The sequence below is a fragment of the Linepithema humile genome, chromosome 3 (assembly GCF_040581485.1).
Source record: "Linepithema humile isolate Giens D197 chromosome 3, Lhum_UNIL_v1.0, whole genome shotgun sequence".
Classification (NCBI taxonomy): Eukaryota; Metazoa; Arthropoda; class Insecta; order Hymenoptera; family Formicidae; genus Linepithema; species Linepithema humile.
In genome coordinates this window covers 29,275,107-29,296,678 of record NC_090130.1, presented here as the reverse complement: position 1 = coordinate 29,296,678, position 21,572 = coordinate 29,275,107, and the positions used below count along the sequence as shown (strand labels likewise).

At 36.6% G+C, this 21,572-nt stretch overlaps 2 protein-coding genes and 1 long non-coding RNA gene across 3 annotated transcripts in view; 2 read left to right on the top strand and 1 right to left on the bottom strand.

Annotated features, from left to right (window-relative positions):
• LOC136998519 (uncharacterized) overlaps window positions 1-21,572 on the bottom strand; it is a 64,695-nt gene that overhangs the window by 8,163 nt on the left and 34,960 nt on the right. The window contains exons 4-5 of the long non-coding RNA XR_010889096.1: window positions 9,922-10,038; window positions 1,072-1,226 (exon numbers count right to left, since the gene is read on the bottom strand). This is a non-coding gene — a long non-coding RNA (uncharacterized lncRNA). The remainder of the gene's footprint in view (window positions 1-1,071; window positions 1,227-9,921; window positions 10,039-21,572) is intronic.
• On the top strand, window positions 2,199-5,193 carry Sqor (Sulfide quinone oxidoreductase). The gene is made up of 9 exons (XM_012362870.2): window positions 2,199-2,439; window positions 2,697-2,809; window positions 2,884-2,995; window positions 3,072-3,296; window positions 3,374-3,574; window positions 3,648-3,857; window positions 3,939-4,125; window positions 4,194-4,440; window positions 4,922-5,193. Exons 2-9 carry the CDS (start codon window positions 2,724-2,726, stop codon window positions 4,980-4,982), a joined length of 1,329 nt encoding a protein of 442 aa, XP_012218293.1. The 5' UTR covers window positions 2,199-2,439; window positions 2,697-2,723; the 3' UTR covers window positions 4,983-5,193.
• zetaCOP (COPI coat complex subunit zeta) lies at window positions 5,223-6,656 on the top strand. The gene is made up of 5 exons (XM_012362876.2): window positions 5,223-5,375; window positions 5,797-6,042; window positions 6,119-6,252; window positions 6,319-6,409; window positions 6,493-6,656. The coding sequence occupies exons 1-5, from the start codon at window positions 5,358-5,360 to the stop codon at window positions 6,538-6,540; spliced, it is 537 nt and encodes a 178-aa protein (XP_012218299.1). The 5' UTR covers window positions 5,223-5,357; the 3' UTR covers window positions 6,541-6,656.

Sequence of the window (21,572 nt, the reverse complement as noted above, 5' to 3'; positions counted from 1 at the left end):
CAACATTAAACAACTTCGATTGATTAATATCGTTCGACATTTATATCTTTATGTAAACTTGATTATTGCATCCAACAGCTCGTATATCTAAAGAGGTGAAGTCGCGTTCAAACGGATAGTTGAGAAATCGACAGTATCTGTCGTTCAATCAATCCACTGATTTAATTGCGATTGCGCTCGTACCGGAAAACGGGCGATTAGTGAAAGTGTCGATGGATGGTGTCCACAGTACTGTACATAATTCTAGCTATAAGGGATTTAGAGAAATAACAGCAGTATGTACGCGGAGAGGAAAAAGGAATATAACTCATTATTACCGCTCGCAAGCCGTGCATTCGTATCTTGCGATTCGCGAGGTGTCCTCGGTCGCGCCCGAAGGAACTTCCCGCTCGTGTCGCTCGCGCGCGCGATATCACGATGACACGTAGCACACGCCGAAAAATACAAGCGGAGATATGTTTCCTCCAGAAATTCATCCACATAAACTGCCGACAAAACTATCGCTTTGTTTTGTACTTTTATTTTTGCGTTACGTTTTGCGATATGAAGAACACGTTAAAAAAAAAAACACGTTTGCAATTTGAAGCTGGACGCGGATTCGTGAACGTGGAGTTCGGCACGATCGAGGACCCGGCTGAACCGAACCGAGTTTGCCTAGTTTAAGGCGGCGTTCAGACACTTATTCAATAAAGAGAGAACAGAGATGCAAATAATTGAGACTGCCAAAGATTTTCTTTACCCTTTTCCCGCCTTGGACGTTTAATTATGCTACTTTTTTTTTTTGTCAATTATATGATGAAAGGGAAGATACATATCGCGCAGAAATTAAAATTTCCAGGATGCGCATGCATTTGCATGGCGGAACATTTTTTTGTAGGCGTCATACAACACAGCAATTCCTTTTTAAACCCATATATATTTAACTACATTATAAATATAATCCTGTAATTATTGCTAAAGTTGTTTCACACATGATTGCGCAATCGTTTAGTTATCTCGTATATTTGTAGTTTCAACGAGCTACATAAATAAAAAGAGAATTAAAACGGAAATTGTCAGAGATTCTTTTACCTTTGTTCCTCCGTTTTTATACTTATAAATGATATCTAGTCAATTATGGGTCATTCGATTCAGGACCAGGCTGAACTGTACTGCGTCTTCCCAATTTTATGTGGCGTTCTTTAATAAAGAGATCATTAAATCAAACTGCCAGAAACTTTCTTAACCTGTAAAAAAATATAATTCATTATTACCGCTTGTATTGTTCGCGAGTGTCTTCGATCACGCCCAGAGAAACACTTCTCTCATTTTATTTGCGGGAAATATTATGATACGTATGTATACTACACATATTAGCAAAGATGTTTTCTTGAAAACTTACGCGCCAGCTATTGATAGGCTTGTTTGATTTGCATTTTTATTTTTGAATTGTTTTGTGACGAGACACGTTCGCAATTAGAAGCTGATTGCGAATTTAACATGAAGTACGGCACGACTGAATTTAGATTAATCGAATCGAATCTGCAGTGTTCAGAAACGTATCTTTAATAAGAGAGAGGGAAAAGTTTAATAGGTTATAAATTTCTGTTATAGATATTTGATTATATTCTTTATATTTTATTTCTAGCTAATTGTGAGGTATCAATTGTTTAAAAGTTTGAAAGATGCATTTGCGCGTGTGCAAACGAAGCAGTGTGCAACGCGTGTGCAACGAAGCAGTGACGGATTTGTGATACGATAGTCCTATGCTGTTTCTATTAAAACTTTATATGTGTAATTATTTATGTTGTAAATATTAATACTAGAAAAATTGCTTTAAAATGGTTTAAAATGGTTTTATATACATAGTTTTTAACTATCTTATGTATATTTATATCATAATTATAAATATGTAATACAAATGTACATAAAATGATACTAATAATTAATTGCATTTATCAGTATATACTTCTCTTCTAAAAATTGAAAATACTTATGCTTGTTAAATATTCTCAATTTTTGGAAGAAAAATATTAAGAATAACAAAAATAAAATCACTTAAAAACAATGTAAATTGTTACATAGCATTAAAAAATCTATTAATTAAACTTTTTTTTCAAGTTTTTGGTTCATTTTAATCATAAGAAACTATCAAGGACATTCACGTTTTATTACCGATCTGTGCAAAACTGTAAATCCTCTGCACGAGAGGCGCTAAGAGGCACGTCTCTCTCTCTCTCTCTTGCCTAATGCAATTTTTTTGCCCATCGTCCACTATGTGCCGGACATCTAATTTGAAACGATTGCTACGTGGCCAAACAAGGCTGAAATTTCCATCAATTTTGTTGAGCGACTGAAAAGTGCATAATATCACGAAATGGAGATGCACGACGGATTTAACTGACAAGAATCCAAAGCAGAAGGATTAACCTAAATCCGGAAATTTGCAAAAGACTGACCGTATGTAAATATAGTACAAATGTTCAACATGTTCTTGATGAGATATCAGGCAACTTAATGATAATTAATGATAATTTTTATCGCATTACACGTATTTATTATATCATCATTTAGATAGATTTAGTATTCACTTGAGAAAGTTTAGTTGCTGAAATTGCATTGAGATAAAATTATTAAAATTGCAATTGTATCTTCGCAAATATTTCAATAGATTTGCATGTATTCTGCTATTTGAATCACGTTTATTCTCTGTACAGAGTCATATTCAACTTTTATCATATACTATGTCTCATCTGCTCCTGTCTCCAAGTCTTGCTTCATTATCAAGAAGTATATCATTTAGACATGGATACAGACAAATCCATCATACGTAAGTACAATATTTTACTAAGGAAGAAGTATGTTACTTATTATGTTTAATACATTTTTAATTTATTCTATTAGCTGCAAAATTCTGGTGGTTGGAGGTGGTACTGCTGGCTGCTCCATGGCAGCAAAATTATCAAGGAAACTCAATGATCCAAAGGAAAACCTCATTGTGCTAGAACCTAGCGATGTAAGTTAATAAATAAGAGACAAATAAATATACAACATATGGTTTTCTTTTAAGAATAAATTATCTTGATTTCTAGGTGCATTATTATCAACCTTTGTTTACTTTGGTTGGAGGTGGCATTAGTTCTTTCAAATCATCAAGGAGATATATGAAAGATGTTCTTCCAAAAAATGCAAAATGGTTAAAAACGTCTGTTGTTGGATTTCAGCCAGATGTTAACAAAGTATTAACACATAATGGAGATACTATACAATATGACATCATGATTGTTGCAATAGGATTGGAATTATATTGGGATAAAGTGAGACCATAGATAGCATTTATATGTTCAATATATTATGATACTAAAATTGCAATGCTAAAATATTTTTGGCATAGATTCCAGGCTTGGTTGAAGGCTTGCGTGATTCTGAATCGCAAGTTTGTTCTATTTATGGGCCTGATACTGTTCCTCAAGTTTATTGGAAAATTAAAAAGACAGGACCAGGAACTGCAGTATTCACATTTCCAAATTCACCAGTTAAATGTCCAGGCGCACCGCAAAAAATCGCTTATATTGCAGAGGACTATTTTCGCAAAGTATATCTCTATTACACTATTTGTCAATTCACAAGAAGAATTTTTAGTTGAATAATATTTTTTTCATTTAAAGCACAATCTACGAAATAACATTAGCGTGGTATACAACACTGCATTGCCTGTTATATTTGGAGTTAAGAAATACGCTGATTCGCTCTGGAATGTTTGCAAGGAGAGAGACATTACAGTTAATCTTCAAACAAATCTGGTAAAAATAGATCTGAGTAAAAGGCAAGCTACATTTGAGAAACTGAACTCACCAGGAGAAACATTTGTACAAGAGGTATGTTCATCCTTCAAAATAAAAAGATTATTCGAAATATTGATCGGTATATTCAAAACACTAACATTTTTATTATTCCAGTATTCTCTCCTCCATGTGACACCTCCAATGGGACCCCCTGCAGTTCTAAAGAAACATCTGGAATTAACTAATGAAGCTGGATTTCTCTCTGTGGATCCTAAAACATTGCGACATACAAGGTATCCAAATATATTTGGCATAGGTGATTGCACAAACACTCCGAATTCTAAAACAATGGCTGCAATAGGTAAGGCAATCATTTATTCATCTAATTGATAATGAAAAAGCTTATAAAATACTGCAATTTTTATGCAGCTGCTCAAGGAAAAGTATTGTATCAGAATATCTTGGATGATTTGGCTGGTAAACCAGTGACAATGGTCTATGATGGTTACGCATCATGTCCATTAGTTACCGGTTATGGTAAATGCATTCTGGCAGAATTCGATTACAACTTGCAGCCGAAAGAGACCTTTCCAGTGAATCAAGGCAAAGAATTTTATTTTACTTATTTGCTGAAGACACACCTCTTCCCATTTATATATTGGCATTTGATGTTGAGGTGAGATATTTTAAATATCTTATTTTAAATATCTTAAATATCTAATGTTTATATTTAAAACAGTGATATACAAATGTACACGCACCAGCACAAATGTCCGTCACTAGATAGGTCCCTAGGAGGGATACAAAACCGAATGCTCGGTGTACGTGGCTCAGCCGCCTGTAGAGATATCATGCTGTCCGTATAGCTGTCTCATTCGCACTACTCCACTCGACCGTCGAATGAGTGAGACAGCTATTGGACTCTCTAACGCAATATCACGTCGTATGTTTCCTCTCTCCATCGTCCGTCTTGCGCTAAGGATGCAAGATGGAAATGTGCCCCACAACTATTCCGCTCGCTGCTTATTCTGCCCCTCGCGTCAAGTGCACTCGGTTTTGTAGGGACCCTCCTAGAGACCGTCCTATTGTACACATAATTGTACACATAAATATATACGTAAAATTTTATATACATTTTTTATGATCACGTTTTATAGGGGTCACTGGAATGGACCAGAATTCTTCCGTAAGCTCACCAAGTCTTTAAAAAAAGATTAGTGCTTGAAAGGAATTGAAGAAAAATATATCTAGCATATTTTTTTACAATTGGATGAAGTGATATGACCATGACTAATTATTAATTAATTTGATGTACATATATGTAGAGAAAATTTATCTATTTATATCTCGTGATATAATCTTGTATAATGAAAATTAGCAATATATATTTGCACTGTATACAATATAATAAAGAAATATTTTATGGAAAGATTTAAAAGGAGTTAGATTTTTGTTACTTTTTGTATTTTTTGTACGTGTACTTTTTCGTCCAATCTAGGAACATGGTTTTCTAAGAAGATTGGCATCATGATACAGTGGCGACACTGCTGGACACGTCAAAATCAGTGAAGTTCAGTCAAATTTGATGTAAACATGGATGGTCAACCTTTGGTAGGTTTTTAAATCAAATATCAAAGTTTTTACAATTAATTATAAGAGTGTGTAGCATATATTTTTGATAAACATTGTGATATAAGTATTTCTAATAAGAATTGTAGTTTAAAAGTTGTGCAACATAACCTAACCTAACCTAGATGCAACAAATTTTGTATAATTTCTGCTAAATCTTATAGTCCTGATAATCAATTCTTATATTTAATTTTTTGAGTTATTAATATAAGAAAGAATGTAGAAAAAATAAAGAAAGTTAAAACTTTTGTCTGACTTGTTAACAACAAGCCAATTTCCAGTCCTAAATCTCACATATTTTTGTATTCTACTATGTGCTTCCATATGTATATATGTGTATGTATAGAAATTTATTTTGCAATTTATTGCAATTTTAAAAATTGAATATTGGAAATTAATCTAGGAACCCACGTTGTACACGGTAAAAGGAATGGCCATTCTCGACAATGATGGCAACAGGATACTGGCAAAATATTATGACAAAAATGTATTTCCAACACCAAAAGAACAGAAAACCTTCGAGAAGAATTTGTTCAGTAAAACACACAGAGCAAACGCCGAGATTATCATGTTGGATGGTTTAACATGTGTTTACAGAAGTAATGTGGATTTGTTTTTCTACGTAATGGGTAGTTCACACGAAAATGAGGTTTGTATAATTTTTAAATATCTTAAAACTTATAGATGTCACACATACATATATTAATATACTGTGTTTATTTCAGTTAATTTTAATGAGTGTGCTGAACTGCTTGTATGATTCTGTAAGTCAAATTCTCAGGAAGAACGTTGAGAAAAGAGCAGTATTAGACAGCCTGGATATAGTGATGCTAGCTATGGATGAAATTTGTGATGGAGGGTAAATAGAATATCATTTAATAAGTTCTCTGGATTTGCTGGCAACATAACAAAATTATGTTTTCAGTATAATTCTGGACGCGGATGCAACAAGTGTGGTACAGAGGGTAGCATTACGAACGGATGACATTCCACTTGGAGAACAGACAGTAGCACAGGTAATACTTTTACTTATGCCACTTTTATAAAACTACAATTATAATTTTGATTCATGTACGACATACATTGTTTTTTTTTAAAGGTACTACAATCTGCCAAGGAACAGCTTAAATGGTCATTATTAAAATAAATATTTTCTCTTTGTGTATGATTTCCAGAAAAACATTCACAACACATATATATCGTAAAAAAAATATTATTGTATAAAATAAGACAATTTAATAAAAATAGAAGTAGAAATTTAAATGGTGTATGATTTATTCAATCTAGTTTATGTTTTGTTTATTTTTATAATTTTATATTTAAGTTTTGAAATACTAATAACTTTAGACATTATATAAATGACAAAATTGCAATCTATTTACAGTGACAAATGAAGATAAATTAGATTTGTTAACGTAAATCAGTAAAAAATGTTCAAGTTGTAGATATGAGTTACTTTCTTTGTTAAATGGCGTTAATTATTCAAGCTTTAAAATAATATTTAAAGTAGTCTCAACTTCTTTGCTTTGAAGATATGTCAAAATATATATTTGTTAAAATATATATTTGTAAAATATATTTTTTAATAAATATACCACATATTAATTTTGAATTATCAACATCTTGTATAATTATACAGCATATCTCAGACCAACCGTATCATCTGTTAACAGATTTCTGAGGCCATTGGAGATGAAAATCTCTATACTGAAGTATCGAAGCTACAGTAATTTTTTAATAATGCGACGTGTTCAAAAATGACCAAGTAGATTGTCAAAGAACGCGGAATTCACAAGTTGATTTTAACGTACAAAGTATATTCAAATTATAGCAGCTTTAAATGAAAAGTTTAAACTTTTAACTCGATTTTGATAAATGTTTGATAAATATTGTAATGTTCAAACCGATTTGCGGCGCTTGATAGGATTATTTTCGTCGCCTTTATCGTGCATCTATATTCCTTCTTTCTCTCTCTCTCTCTCTCTCTCTCTCTCTCTCTCTCTCTCTCTCACGCGTTATGTATCGGCACGCACATTATTACAATCTACTCCCCGCAGATTCCCAAATTGGAATCGGCACGATTTTGTTCTTGTGATACGTTTATTACGTTCTTATTATTCTCACGGCGGCATTTCATACAGAGCAGATCGTTTCTATCGATGCGTTATCCTCTCCAATAGTATTATCCTTATTATTTTCCACAGTTTTTGATCTCACTCTTTCCGTCGTTATTTGTGACGGATGCGGCAGAGTGTCGAACGTATGTTCCGTGAGATAATATTTGAGTTTTTCTTTATAATTTGGATATATTTTTCTATGTTATAGATCAACTTGTGAGCTACTTCGCTGTTGCGCATTGTGCCGGTAAGTTAATCCAGTTTTGTTTTATTGTAATATCATTAAGATAATAGATTTAAATAATGTAAAATATATAAGGTGTTTCAGACTAATCGTATCACTCGTTAATAGCAGGTTTCCGAGGTTTCTTGTATCATAAGGATATGAAAATCAATGTGCGACGTGTTCGAGCGTGTAAATCTTTGACAATCTAATTGGTCAACTTTAATCTCTTCGCATTAAAAGTTACTGTAGCCTCGACATTTTGGTATCAAGATTTCCTCCAAATGATCTTAGGAATCTAATTAACAGATATGATTGGTTTGAGACACTCTGTATATATTTGGATATTCACATTATAAAAAAAATTAGACGTAGAAATTTTATAATTTCTACGTCTAATTTTTTGTGCAACAGGAACTAAAAAGTACTCTGTCAGGAATAAACGTGAATATTATTTTCGCGCGATTACAGCATCGAAATCTGTAAGCTTATTGAAATTATACGGGCTCTGCCAATCCCCGCGTGTATCTCTAATGGAGCTTCGGCGATGCTAAGCCCCTCGGCTGCTCGAACTTTTTACACGACCCCCATCGGCGCCCACCGCCCCCCAGGGAAATCCAGCGCGTAAGAGTGGCCGAGGAGGAGAAGTCGGCTGGGGAGGACGGAAGGGAGGGGGGGGGGGGGGGTTGGTGAGAAGGGAGTGAAAGCTAGATAACGCGCGCGCGTCTCCACGGAGAGGAGCGGTGCCCGGATACCGTCCTCCTGTTTATTCGTCACGTGACGAACCCGTGGACGACCCGTTTCGATCGCCGGTCCGTTGGTTACTCTTTCATCGGCCTCCTCCGCGCTGGGAATTTTAAATTTGATTACAAACTGCCCGAACGCGCCACCCACCGCCTGCCCTTCCTCGCGCTTCCGCTTTCCCTCGTTTTCCCTCCTGCCGCCGCGCGCCACTCTTTTTTTGTGCGCGACCCGATGAAAAACTCTCGTCGCTCGATCGCGACGGAATTATTGGCCGGCCGGCTTTATTTATGGCATTCATTTTCCTGGAGATGGCGACCCAGGACGCAGTCCGTCGGCGTCCACTATTTTTCTTTCCCTCTCTTTTTCCGTTTTCTCATTTCGCTAATTGCTTACTTATTCCGCGCTTGACCCTACCGTTATCAATATTACCTGACCTCGATGCCTATTTGTAACAGATAATTATTTTCTTATTATTATCTGCATTCACTTTTTTTTTCTTTCCCGTTACATATTGTTCTGAGAAAAAAATATAATAAACTTTTGTCTCCATTGTATTCCGGCGTGACGAATTATTGTCAGATCACTTCGTGCATTTGTATAGATTCCTTACAAAATATTACGTATTCAAAATGTGAACAGTTACTTTTATTAGTTAAAAAACACATTACTTCAGGCTGTTTTAAGACTAAATGCCCTAAATAAATTATTCCGCAACATTGGCTACAGATGTTATTGGATGACTCATTTTCACATTCACATTATACTTTCCTATTGTAACGGTACACGCCCTATTTTTCTTGAAGGACTTATTAGTCGAGAGAGAAAAAAGGGAAAGATGTAAACTCCTTACGATTTCACTTCACATAAATCTCAAGTCAAGCAATTGTCAGTCTCAGCAGACATACATACAATTAGTTCTTTAGACCTATTACTATTCTCGTTTCTTCAAATCTACGTCTGGCGTTCCATCAATTTCTCTTCTTTTTTTCACACTGACATGTTCCGCGCTGCCTTTTTCGTGCTTGCGCGCGCGTCCCGTCGATACGCGATTTACGACCCGTCAAGCGAGGGACGACCAGGACGTTGATAACGACGACACTTTGACGAGGAACGCATCTCGTTTCCTCCTACTAGCGCGACGGGATATTAATTCCGGACGGGAGCTTCTCTCGTGCGCGCGCGTTTGCGTTCGCGCCGTGTATTATCTTTAAAATAATAACTCGAGCGTTGTGCGCGATATTAATGAGACATTTTTTCAATACTATGTAACAAAGCGAGTAAATTAAACAAAAGACACATCGAAGTAAATTGCTTTTCAGCAATTCTTTTCAATGTATTTTAAAATTTCAATTTTAATTCATATTTAAACTAAATTCAAAGCTAATTAAAGATCGCATACATTATTGCGAAAAAAACACATTATCAATTCAACGTTATTACTTACGTGATCGATTAGTGTAGATTACTTCGATTCACAGATTACCGAGTGATTGGTCGATGACAAATCTCTTTTAAGATCGAATCGGATCGAGGGTTGAAATCAAACTCACTGGAGCGAAATCTATAAAAAATAATTAAATAAAAAAATATTAGTACAAAAACATTTAAAGAAATTCTCTGTATTTGTAGAGCTCATAATTTATATAAAGTTAATAAAAATATCATACTTATACAAAAATTTTTATTATCTTTCTCGTCATTATTTCATTAAACGCGCAATAAAAATGAGTTTGTATGAATAGCAAATTTTCTTGGAAAAAAGGATATAACATAAATAGCCTTCCTTTATACTTTAAGTTATGTTGCAATAGCTGTAATTTTTCTACAAAAGCCCAATTTTCCAGCATTGTGTCGTGTACTGGACAATTGTGCGTACCGGAACTTTTCTGACCTCTTGGTACCTGAGTTTCTAATCATTGGATATTATATTTTAACCTTTAGAATTGAGTGCAGTAACCAATGACGTGTAACATTATTTCTCTTAATGTCTAGGCACCCAACGCGTTAGGTATCTAACGGCACGAAAAGAGGTGCCCTCGTAAATCAATAACGCGGACAAGGCGAGAGTCGTTGCGATGGCACATGCTCGAGATAGTAGGACGTGTTTAAACGGACTCGAGAATCGAATTGCTCGCTAACATCTCGCGCATCTCCCGTCGGTGGTGGTCCAGGTGGCCGGCAAGGGCAATTAAACGTATAAACGGCGGGAATTAGCCGCAAGAATTGGCCCGGCAGCGCGCTTTCAATGAATCGCGGTGCCTTCCGGACATCAGGGCCATTTAACACGATGACATCCCATTTACCACCCCCGCACAAAGACCTCGGTAGACACTGCAAAGCCCCGAGAACCCATATGTCAGCACGTGCTGACCAGAAGCAACGCGGGGCGCGCCGCTCTCTTTTATACGAAGTCGATAGACCCAACCGGCCGCCGCATCGTTGGCGACGCGCCAGCCGGAAACTTACTCGCAGGGATAAACAATTTCTCTCGCGATTAATCTTGTTTGTCGTTGACCCCGTGATTCGCAATGTGCGAGCACATTGTTGACCAGACTCGCACGAATCTATTTTGTAATAAATATCTTTACTTATATTCTACGCAAATATATTCATATAAAATTAATTTTGAATAATAGCTTTCAATTTTTTTTATATTAAAAAGTTTTTCTATGCAGAAAGTGCCTGCTTGTTGCAATGTCGGTGAACCGACATTATCGAATTTCATGAACTTCGAAAGGGGGAATGTGGATCGCGATACAGGATTCAACTCAATAGAAATTTAAAAGCGCAAAGGGACGCGGTTTGAGAATAGGCTCTTCGCTTCGGTAAGGGCATTGTTTTAGACCTGCTAACACGAGAAGCGACCGCAAGTACAAAGCCTGCGAAATATGCGTACAAAGAATGCGCCAATATGGAACTTTTACTGCAATTTTACCGCTCTGTAATAATAATTTCATTAAGATAATTTTTATTATTCTGAAATAATTTATGATAATTAAACAAATCCACTCTTAAAAAAGGCATGAAAGATTGATACTCGAATGTATCGAAAGTATTGTTGACGCTTTTCCGCGACGCTGATTGATTATCTCGATTATTCTGACAGTTTGATAGTTTGAGAGCGAAGGTTATTTTGACGGTTATTTAAAATAAAAAAAAAATTTATTAAAATATTTAGATTTCATAATTATTAAATTATTATAATAAGTGCGCGCGCTACGCGCGCGCCTGTATTGTTCTAGAAAAAAAAAAATAAGCAAAGTTTGTCTTGCAATAAATTATGATATTAAAAGCGGCAACTTAAAAAGTAAATTGGTTCTTCCATGGGCATTCAGTTTAGAAACTTTGAGTACAGCTGTCATAATAAATCAGTTACTTGTGACGGCAATAAATTTTGATGATGTAAAGCCACTGATGTGAAAGCTCCAAAGTTATTTTTCTGCCCACGTACCTGTCTTTTCAGTATTGGTTTCTTTTTCAGTGTTTGGAAAAAAACCTTCTGCCATGCAGAAGAAGCGTGAAAACTGGTCCGATATGTAAATTACATCCGCACTGAGCGTGACTCATTATACTACCTATTGTTACTGGCTTAGTTTACACCGATTATTTAGTACCAAGCACTAAATCTGCTTCTCCGATAGGTATATATATCATTTAGTGTAAAATCTACACCAATCAAAGAAGCAGATTTACTTAGTACTTGGTACGCGTACTAAGCAATCGGTGTAAACTGAGCTACTGAACAATTATCTTCGGTTACTTCAGTTTCGCTTTTAACGAGACATACATACAGTACAATATCAGTATTTAAATATAATAAAGAAGTTCTTTTGTGACAATTTTAGAAAGCGGTCACAGAGGAACAACATTCCCACGCTACTGTAATAGTTCGTCCGCGCACTGATATCAATTAAACTTTCATTAATTTTGAATTATGCCCTCTTGCACCGGTTATCTCTTTTCATTAATTTTTCTTATTTTGCTGTAAATATTTTATCGTGTCTAATCTTTAATGTTTTTAACATTTTTTTCGCGAGAGCGAATGTTTCTCACGTCTCTGAGAAATAAGCGGCTGAAAGGAGTCTCTTCCTTGATAAAAACATCACTACATGTTATGAATGCTTCATGATAGCGTTTTACGAGGCATTCACGGAAAAGCGGGCAAGAGGGTTGCGAGGCGAGGTCTCTGTTCTTCAATTTCTTGTCTCTCTTATCCAACATGGCACATCCCGACTTGTATCCCCACTACGTTATTTTATCAGTCCTTCCACCGCCTTCATCACACATATCCGCAATCCTTTCCTCCGCGATCCCCAATCATCGACGAGCAATGAAGCGAGGGTTGGTGAAGCAAACCCCTCTCTCTGCCGCTCGATTTGCCGACTTACTGCATTAGAAGACTTTGCGCCAAATGTATATTAATGAAAAAGCTACTGTATAACTTTTCTAGAACAAGATCGCTATTGTGAAAATAATATTGCAAAAATTTCTCACATATACGATGTTAATAATTAAATCTGTATGGCTCGTGCTGTTCAATTATCGCACTTTAGATAAAATCAGTTTTTCAAATTTGTATCTTCTTATTTTTTATGATAATTCTAATTTTTCAATTTCTATTCAGTTTTTTAAATCAGATTAAAATCTTTTTGTGCATCCGGTTCGGCAATAAAAGTTGTATAACGTGTACAATAATTTATCATCAACTAGAGTACAATAAGTATTTTCTTTTGATTATATCCTCGCTTAACTCGCTGAAAGACAATTTGTCTAAATCTATCGGACACAAGCAAAAGCGCAAGTATAGCGAGCCGAATGACATGGAGTCGGGCCGAAAAGGTCCGATTTGTCCGCTTATAGTCTCTGCTCGCCCTTAATCTCGCCACCCTTCTCCCCGTTCCGCAATCGCCGCGCGTCCAGGTATATCCTTAGAGGTCCCGTAGTCCTGCTCTCTTTCATTCTTCGGCGCGTCGCACCGCCCACGACGCGCTGCACTGCCACGGCCAATCGTCGGCGAGGACCGGAACAAGGAGTGGTGAATCGACTCCCCCTCTTTACCCGTCCGCCGCGAGCACACGAAGGGCACCACGCTTACGGACTTCCTCGCTTCAACTCCGAAGTATCGACCCGATATCTCTCCTCTCCCTCCGTGCCGATAAGCGAGAGAGACCAGAGCCATGATGGCCGCTGGATGTTTCGACGTAGGGTATGTACGCGCTATGTACGATATACATATATGTAGCTCTCCGCGTTTCCACACCGTCACGACGATTTTTGAAACGCGCAACAACCCGGACTCGAAATTAATTCTTTCTTATTAATTAAGCCGCTGGCATTTTACTCTGCTCTCCGTGGCTCGGCAATCCTTCTCAGCGAAACATTTCTGGGTTGCGGTAATTAGAGAGCCGACTAATAAATAATTCCGCGCAAAGAAACGGTGTTTAAAGTAGTCGAGATAATGACGGTGTGACGCATCGAAGAATAAAAGGAGAGACCGAATTTTCGAGAAACTATAAATTTAACACTGCGGGTATCCGGATGTCCTGAAGTTGTCTTTACTCAAGCCGCCTTTAAAAATTTGCCTTAAAAAGAATGTAGCTTGAGTGAAACACAATTCTGAAACACAAAATTTATGTCAACGATAAGATTTATGTCCTACAAATAAAACTTATATTTATATTTCTATACATTGGATATAATATTCCTAATCAAATTTGCAGGTTTACACTCATCGACAACGCGACCTACATTCAATAAACACGATTATTTTATTGATCATTTTGCAAAAAATATCTATATCGGAAATGGAAATTTATTGGGTACTTTAGAAAATTGTCTCCGCAGGTGGCGATCTTTCATCTCCACCGTTATTACGAGATGAGGATGTATCATGACGTATACCTGCGTTAGTGCCGGTTCGCCATGTAACACACAGCGTGTTGCCGGGTCGCACACATATGCGCGCCTGCTCGTCAGATCAGCGGTTGTTACAGCGCGGTGCCCAGCACTTTATTGCCACCTACTACCTTACGCCGAAGCCCACCCCTCCAATTCTCGATCCTTCCCTAGCAATATCCTCCTACACCAGATAAGAGAGTCACACGAGAGAGTACGGAATGTACATGTGTTTCCGTGCGCGCGCAACTACAAGTATATACGTAAATATATACATCTATATCTGCATTATATATATATTTATTTACAGGACAAATCAGAAAAAGAGGATTGCCGTAAAGTTCTTCACCAAGAGTTGATTAATATTTTATAATTTGAATAAGAAAATTGTTATTAAATCTGTTAAAAATAAACTCTTTCTGTTGACGAAATACCGGAAATATAATTTCCATTAAAATTTCACACCTTTCGTGAATCTTCGATCTTTCTTGAATGCCGCTGTAGAACCGTAAGGGCTTATAGGACCACACACATATATGTATACCTACATACACTCAGGAATATACACGTTTACTCGGAACATTGTAACGGCGAGCCGCTGCGAACCCGTCTGTATATTCGCTGTCTACAAGAAAATGTTGCCATCTAACTCGAGATTAGCGTCAGGGACGCTTCTATTTTCCCTCGTCCTGCGAATTTTCGCTAAACTTATCAATCATTCCAGATTCGCGCGAATAATCCCGACGTTGGTGCGCGGAAAGCGATGTTTTCCGTCCAAATCAATCGAAAAGATTTCCATAAAGATCTTCAATAATCATTTCCACCGTTCAACATTTCGACATCTACATTCTCAAACATTGAAGTGATTATCGGAGAGCAACGATAAATTAAAAATTGTTAAAAAAGTGAATAAATTAACAAAAGATCATTTCAGAACAAAAAAAGGGATATAACTCAAAGGTAAATTTGTGAATGATGAATGATTCAGTAGAATAAAAAATAATACACGTAAACCCAGCGAAATAATAAAATGACGAAAGTAGAAATATTCGCGATGCTAAGCCAAGGACTGCGTCCCTGGTGAACGACCGTGGCGATATCCTTCCGCAAGGCGGCCATGCTACATTCCCTGCAGCGGTAAAGCCTTGCCGACTAATAAGTTTCATCCCCCGCGTAGTGAGCACCAATTATGAACTTGCTCTGGCTATAATTAAAAAATGTAATTTTGCCGCCAGAACTCCTCGATCTTCCCTTAACGCTTTAACGATCTCTTACCCCGTATTCCCTGTACATGCCAGAGTATAACGGATTGAAATATTCACCCTCGCAAACTCCTTAAGTAACCGTCTATGTCTATTGTCATTGTTATCTCAATATTACAATTTTATCCTATTTTATTTTTTACTACTCCGACATCGACAGATTCTCAGCTTAGACTTACTTCTGTAGTCATATTAAATGATAATAATTATGCAGTTATTTTTTTTTTAAACATTAATGTGATTTTTGTAATTGTTATATAATTATAAGCTAAGAAGCAACCGTTTAGCGGTGCTACGCACATCAATTAGCGCATTGATTTCTCTCTCTCTCTTTTCCGGCAGGTTTTCTTTACATCGTGTTAAAAAAAAAAAGCCGACACTTTGGTTTTGCCCTTGAACGGCAATTAAAAGGAGCAACCAAGTGCCGGAATTAGAACGAAATTAGGCGTGCCACTTGAAAAGTCTGTTCGCCGATTGAAGAGCGCTTAGAGAATACCGGCTACCACCGGTAGCCCAATTTTGCTTCCTAAGGATCCTAACTTCCTGCTTCCTGCTGTTTTTTCCTTTTCAGCTCTTATAAGTGAAAAAAAGACAATCCCACTTCGTTGTGTCGCCTTGAACGCTTTCGTAAAAAATATTTCTTCCCGCATTGCTTATCGCGACGAGCAGATGCAGTTGAGACACTCTCCCTCTATTTACACGATACTTCACTTACGACGCGATCAAAGTAAATGTCGCTATTAAAAATCATGCACTCGGCTTCGAAAGAAAGTGGGAAGAAAGAGCGAGAGAAATGACAGAATAGAAAACGGAAGTAAGATATTAATTATATTTTTGACGCACGACGCATTTTAATTAGATATTTTAATAAATCTATTTTGCTGGATTTAAAAATTTTATCTTTAAACGCTTTTTATTTTACGAATTACACATCCACGAAACATTGAGCATTAAAAACTATTATATATTTTCGCGAAACAATTAATACCGCATCTGAATTTCTATCTGGTTTTATTAGTAATTCCTACTTTCTCCTTCGCCAGCCAGCGTGTCGAATCTCGAAGAGCCGTGGAAAATCGCGCACACTCGGGACCAAACGAGGAATGGAATTTAATGTTTCTAATTTTGCGCGATCATCCCCTAATTTAATCAGAACGCCCGAACCTCTCGCCCGTCCCCCTCACCCCTCCCACCCGCCCACAGCGTTCATCTCCCGCCGGTTAGCGTCGTTATTCCCCGCTTGTGGAATAAACGGAGCAGCCGATTTCGCTAACTCGGTTATAAACTCGGCGCCGCATTACGCTCGGAGGATGCATGCCCGGATCCATCCTTCTCCATCCTCCTCTTTCGCCTCGCAACCCCGGCGGATTATGATGGCGGCTATGAGCAGGTATGCCATTAACGCGGAAATTATATTATAATTAGAAGCACGGAGAGGCGCGCAAAGGACGTAGCTTGGGGAATTTCCGATTTTGCATGCAACGAATTCACGCTTAAGAGAAAGTCGGGAAGAAATAGTAGAATTGAAAAGTGTTAGAATTACTTTCTCTATGTGCGAATCAATTTTATCAATAAAAAGTTTTATAATCTTGAGCAAAAATTATTTGCGCAAATTAACGTTACGAGTTGTCGCAATCAGTCAAAATCAACTTTCTCGATATTTCTTTTCGAAAGTTATTCTTAGCAGTGGAAAAATAAAGCTCACATCACACGGCGATTCTTTTTTCGAGGCACCGAAAAGAAATCTTTTAGAAGCATCATTGCGAAACGTAAGAAAGGAGAGTCAAATATACCGAGAACGTAAATTATACAGAGATTGATTAAATTTTATGATACGTTCAACATGAAAAGTCTGAGTGAAATATAAAATAACGATCATTAGATGGCTCGGCGTACATCGTGGAAGGCGATGACTTTTGTTCTCCCAATTAGCGCGATCCCACGAAACGCGTGAGCGGCAATCACCATGCACGCGTCACGGATCACGAGTATACATAGTGTGTGGGATAGGGATGGGACCAAACCCTTCGCAAGCAATTTCATGCGGCTGTGAATCAACATATGGCAATAGATTCGCACCCGTATAAACACTTGTCAGAAAGCAAATTAATTATGTTGTGATACAAAGACTCAAAAGTCACTTGAAAAAATTTCATTTAAAGTTTTCGAATTCTCCTATTATATAATTATCAGAAATTATACAGAAATCTTTTTTTTTTAATAATAATAAATTTCCAATAATACTTTTTACATTTTTGCGCAAGTTTTTCGCGAATTTCTAATTTACATGCAATTGATATTTAAATTGTAGAGTTTTATCGCGATTTATTAAAATGACACTCAAATACTTTACTGGAATTATTATTTTTACGTATTCGAACTGACTCGATCCCATCGCTCGGAACAAAAAATGGTAATAGAGACGGCAAGCCTTTCATCTTGTCGCTGAACATCAGTGCGATAAGTGCGACGGATTGGACAATACACACGGTGGCAAGCATGCTAAGACTGTCCTAAAAATGTCGACGCAGCCATCATGGGTACAGCAACACGTCTTTATAGGATTCACACACAAAATTTACACTCCGGTGACGGAATGATCCTCGCGCGGACCCGTGAAACCGTGCGAGCGACGGGCTCAAGCCTCTCGAGTGGCTGCGAGTCGTAAAAGACGAAGATAAGGAGACAACAAGGCGTCTTCTCTCAACGAGATTACTTTTAAGTATATCCACATGACGACCATATTTACTAATTTTTTTTTATCGACCCTTCGATAAGCTACAGGCTTCAGATCGCGAGAAACATTCGTCGCTCTGCCTTCCCCTCTTCTCCTCTTTTTCCTTCTCAAAGAATGTTTAATTTGATTATCGTTCAAATATTATTTTGATGTTATTATTGATTCTGATGACAAAAACTTGTGGCAATAATATGAATAATCGAGCTGAAAGTGAAACAGTCGGTTTCACAGGGCGCCAAAGAGTCATGTTACGGTTCCAATGCCGTGAACGCCAATAATGCCTCTAATTTGAGAATTTATCGTTAAAAGGTCCTATATAACTGCTGACGACCATTCGCTATTTACACAGCTCCCCCATTGCAGCCGGTGCCATCAAAGTGTCTATAAACCCGCTGTTTTGTTCGTCCTATAAACCCTTTCCACTGCGCGCGCGCGATACGCTAATTTCCAGATATTCGCCGATAATTGGCTTAATCGCACGCCACGTCGCGCTTGTCAAATTAATCGCACGTCGCCACGAGGTATCCTGTATTGCGGCTGCATCCGCTCTCTCTCTCGACTAGGAACGTAAATTCGCGAGCTCGTGAGAGCAATTGACAACAAATGATTCGCAAATGGATTGCCGACGAGGCCGATTAAATGCTCTTGTCGTTTTATTTTTTGTAAACATTTATAACTAAATGCCGTATCAATTCCACACATTTTACAATTCCATGTATTTTACACAATAAAATAGTTAATTTTTATTTTTATCTCAAATTTTCTAGAAGAAAATGCGACGAGCAAAAATAAATGGTAAAATTGAAGTGTGAAAACAGTTTTGTTATTCACTATTGTTCACTATTTAAGTCAAGAATATACTTTCTTTGGTCTTTGTGTGGTCTTCATCTTGATTTGACATGGATATTGAATTATTATCCATGTAGTAATACAAAACAATTAAACAAAAGAGTGCTATAAAAATATTACTGCTGTATTGTTACTTTGCACAATAAAGGGTCTTTTAAATGGGTCTTTTTAATGGGTCTTTTTAATTCAACTGACCTTCGTGATTTTAATTCAACTGACCTAAGTGACCTTCGTAAATTTTATGAGTTTTACTAGTAATCATGCTTATATATCAATAATATCAATAGCAGCAATAATTTGACAGCAATACAAATAATTTGCTGAAGGCTCAATTTTATTGCCTATTTTTAGTGCCATAAATTTGATGATTAACCTTGAGTGAAAAAAACAGTTTATACGGGGCTCGTTTATATTGTATTCTTTTTCCTTCTATGGAGTTATAAAAGGAAACGTTCTCACGATTATAGGTACAAAATGTCGAATAACCTCTTCACATAGTGAGCCATATTACTGCACTAATGAATATCCCTGTGTAGCGATTTGTGGATTGCACGCGTCTATCGATAGATCGACTATAGCTTTCGCATAAAGTAACGTTACATCGCGCATGCAAGTAAATTAGTCGCTTAATCAAACCGTTTAATCAGCGGCATGATCGCGACCACATCTGGCCGGGCTGTTCTCGCCAATTACCTCTCATCCCCGTCACCCCCGCTCGTCTACGCGCACAATCGCATACACTGACGTAACTAAAGAGGGGAAGGGAGCGTAGAATATTCCTAGTGCGAGAGCGGAGGGAGAGGACGGAAGACGAAATTGACCAAATCTGTCAATATTGATACGCATCAGTATCGCACTGATCAAATAAATGCGGCAAGAACTTGTGTAAAACTTTCTTTTTAAAACTGCAAGAATTTTACGAATCGTTTTACGATGTACGAAAGTATAAAAAATTAACACAAGTAAATATAGAAAAAATATAGTGTAAATATAAGCACAATAAAAATTGATAATATAATTTTTTTAAGATTTTGCCCGATGAAATGTATTTTTATTGTGTTAAAATTGCGCTTGTACGAGACAAGCGACGAAAGAATCGTTTTCTTTTATTATAAAAGTCAGCTAATATTTTTCATTGGAGGAAAAATTTTCTCTGCTGAAAAAAGATGTCCTTAAATGCATCATACTTTATGATAGTAGGCCTTTTTACAGAATAACTGTAAAAAAGGTCATCGATATTACGGTAAAAAGCTGTAATGTACTGACTGTATGCAACTATAGAAAGTATGTAGCTGTAAGGAGATACGATATTGTTCAAGGTGTCACGCTTAAAAAAAGAGCAGGCAACGGTGAAATTCATTAGTCTTTGTACAAAATAGTTTATTTGCTTCTTTTTAGAAGAATTAAGTTGAATAGTTGGTTCAAATTATGGGTCGTTTATCCATAATTCAGTACCTTTTCTTCCCTAACCAAATATAAGCTTCTCGAAAATTTAGAAATAAAATTTTTCGAAATGCCGTAAAAATTTATTATATTAAAATTTGCTAAAAACAATATTTGAAAAATTAATATTGCCACTTAATTATATTACACGATAAATAATTTTACAGCATTAAAAATAAAGAAGAAACATTTATAGATATATTGCAATCTCATATAATATTAATAATTTAACAAATTAGTCATCCAAAATTGTGCAATTCATTATCATATTATTGTTTAATAAATAACCAAATTTGTTAAAAGCAACTAATATTTATTACATATGATTGCGAAAAATTTTCCTATGTCGTAGAATAGAAAATGTTCCACTTAGGGTTCGCCAAACAGGTAAATCCGTTTCTGCTCTGTTATATATGTGCAACACCAAGGTATCAGTGTGTGCATGCATCGGTGTGTGGCTCCACCCCTCACTGGAAGGGATATGAACTAGCCAAACTTTCGCCAATCAGAAAACGGTTCTGATGCCGATGGAGGTGGAAAACGGACAATAGAAGTGGTACATATCAGCGTTGTCCACGACGCGCCTACTACGCGGACAGAAAACCTTATGAGTGTTTCACACTGTTATAATATGAATATTGTCATTAGCACGGATTTCTATATGATACACTAATATTCTTGCCTCTTGCACATATTTTTATGCATAAAGATCAGAGTGCGTACGTAAAATAAACTAAAAAAATACAGTTTTAACTGATATTTTATCATTTATCAGATAATTTTTTTAGTTTTGAGATTGAAAAAATGCAGAATAAATTTTAACAAAAATTGAAATCTTCTTTGGAACGTTGTTAAAAATCAATTGGAGTTTGATATTGCCAATGATACGCATGTGTTGTGCGCCGAAAT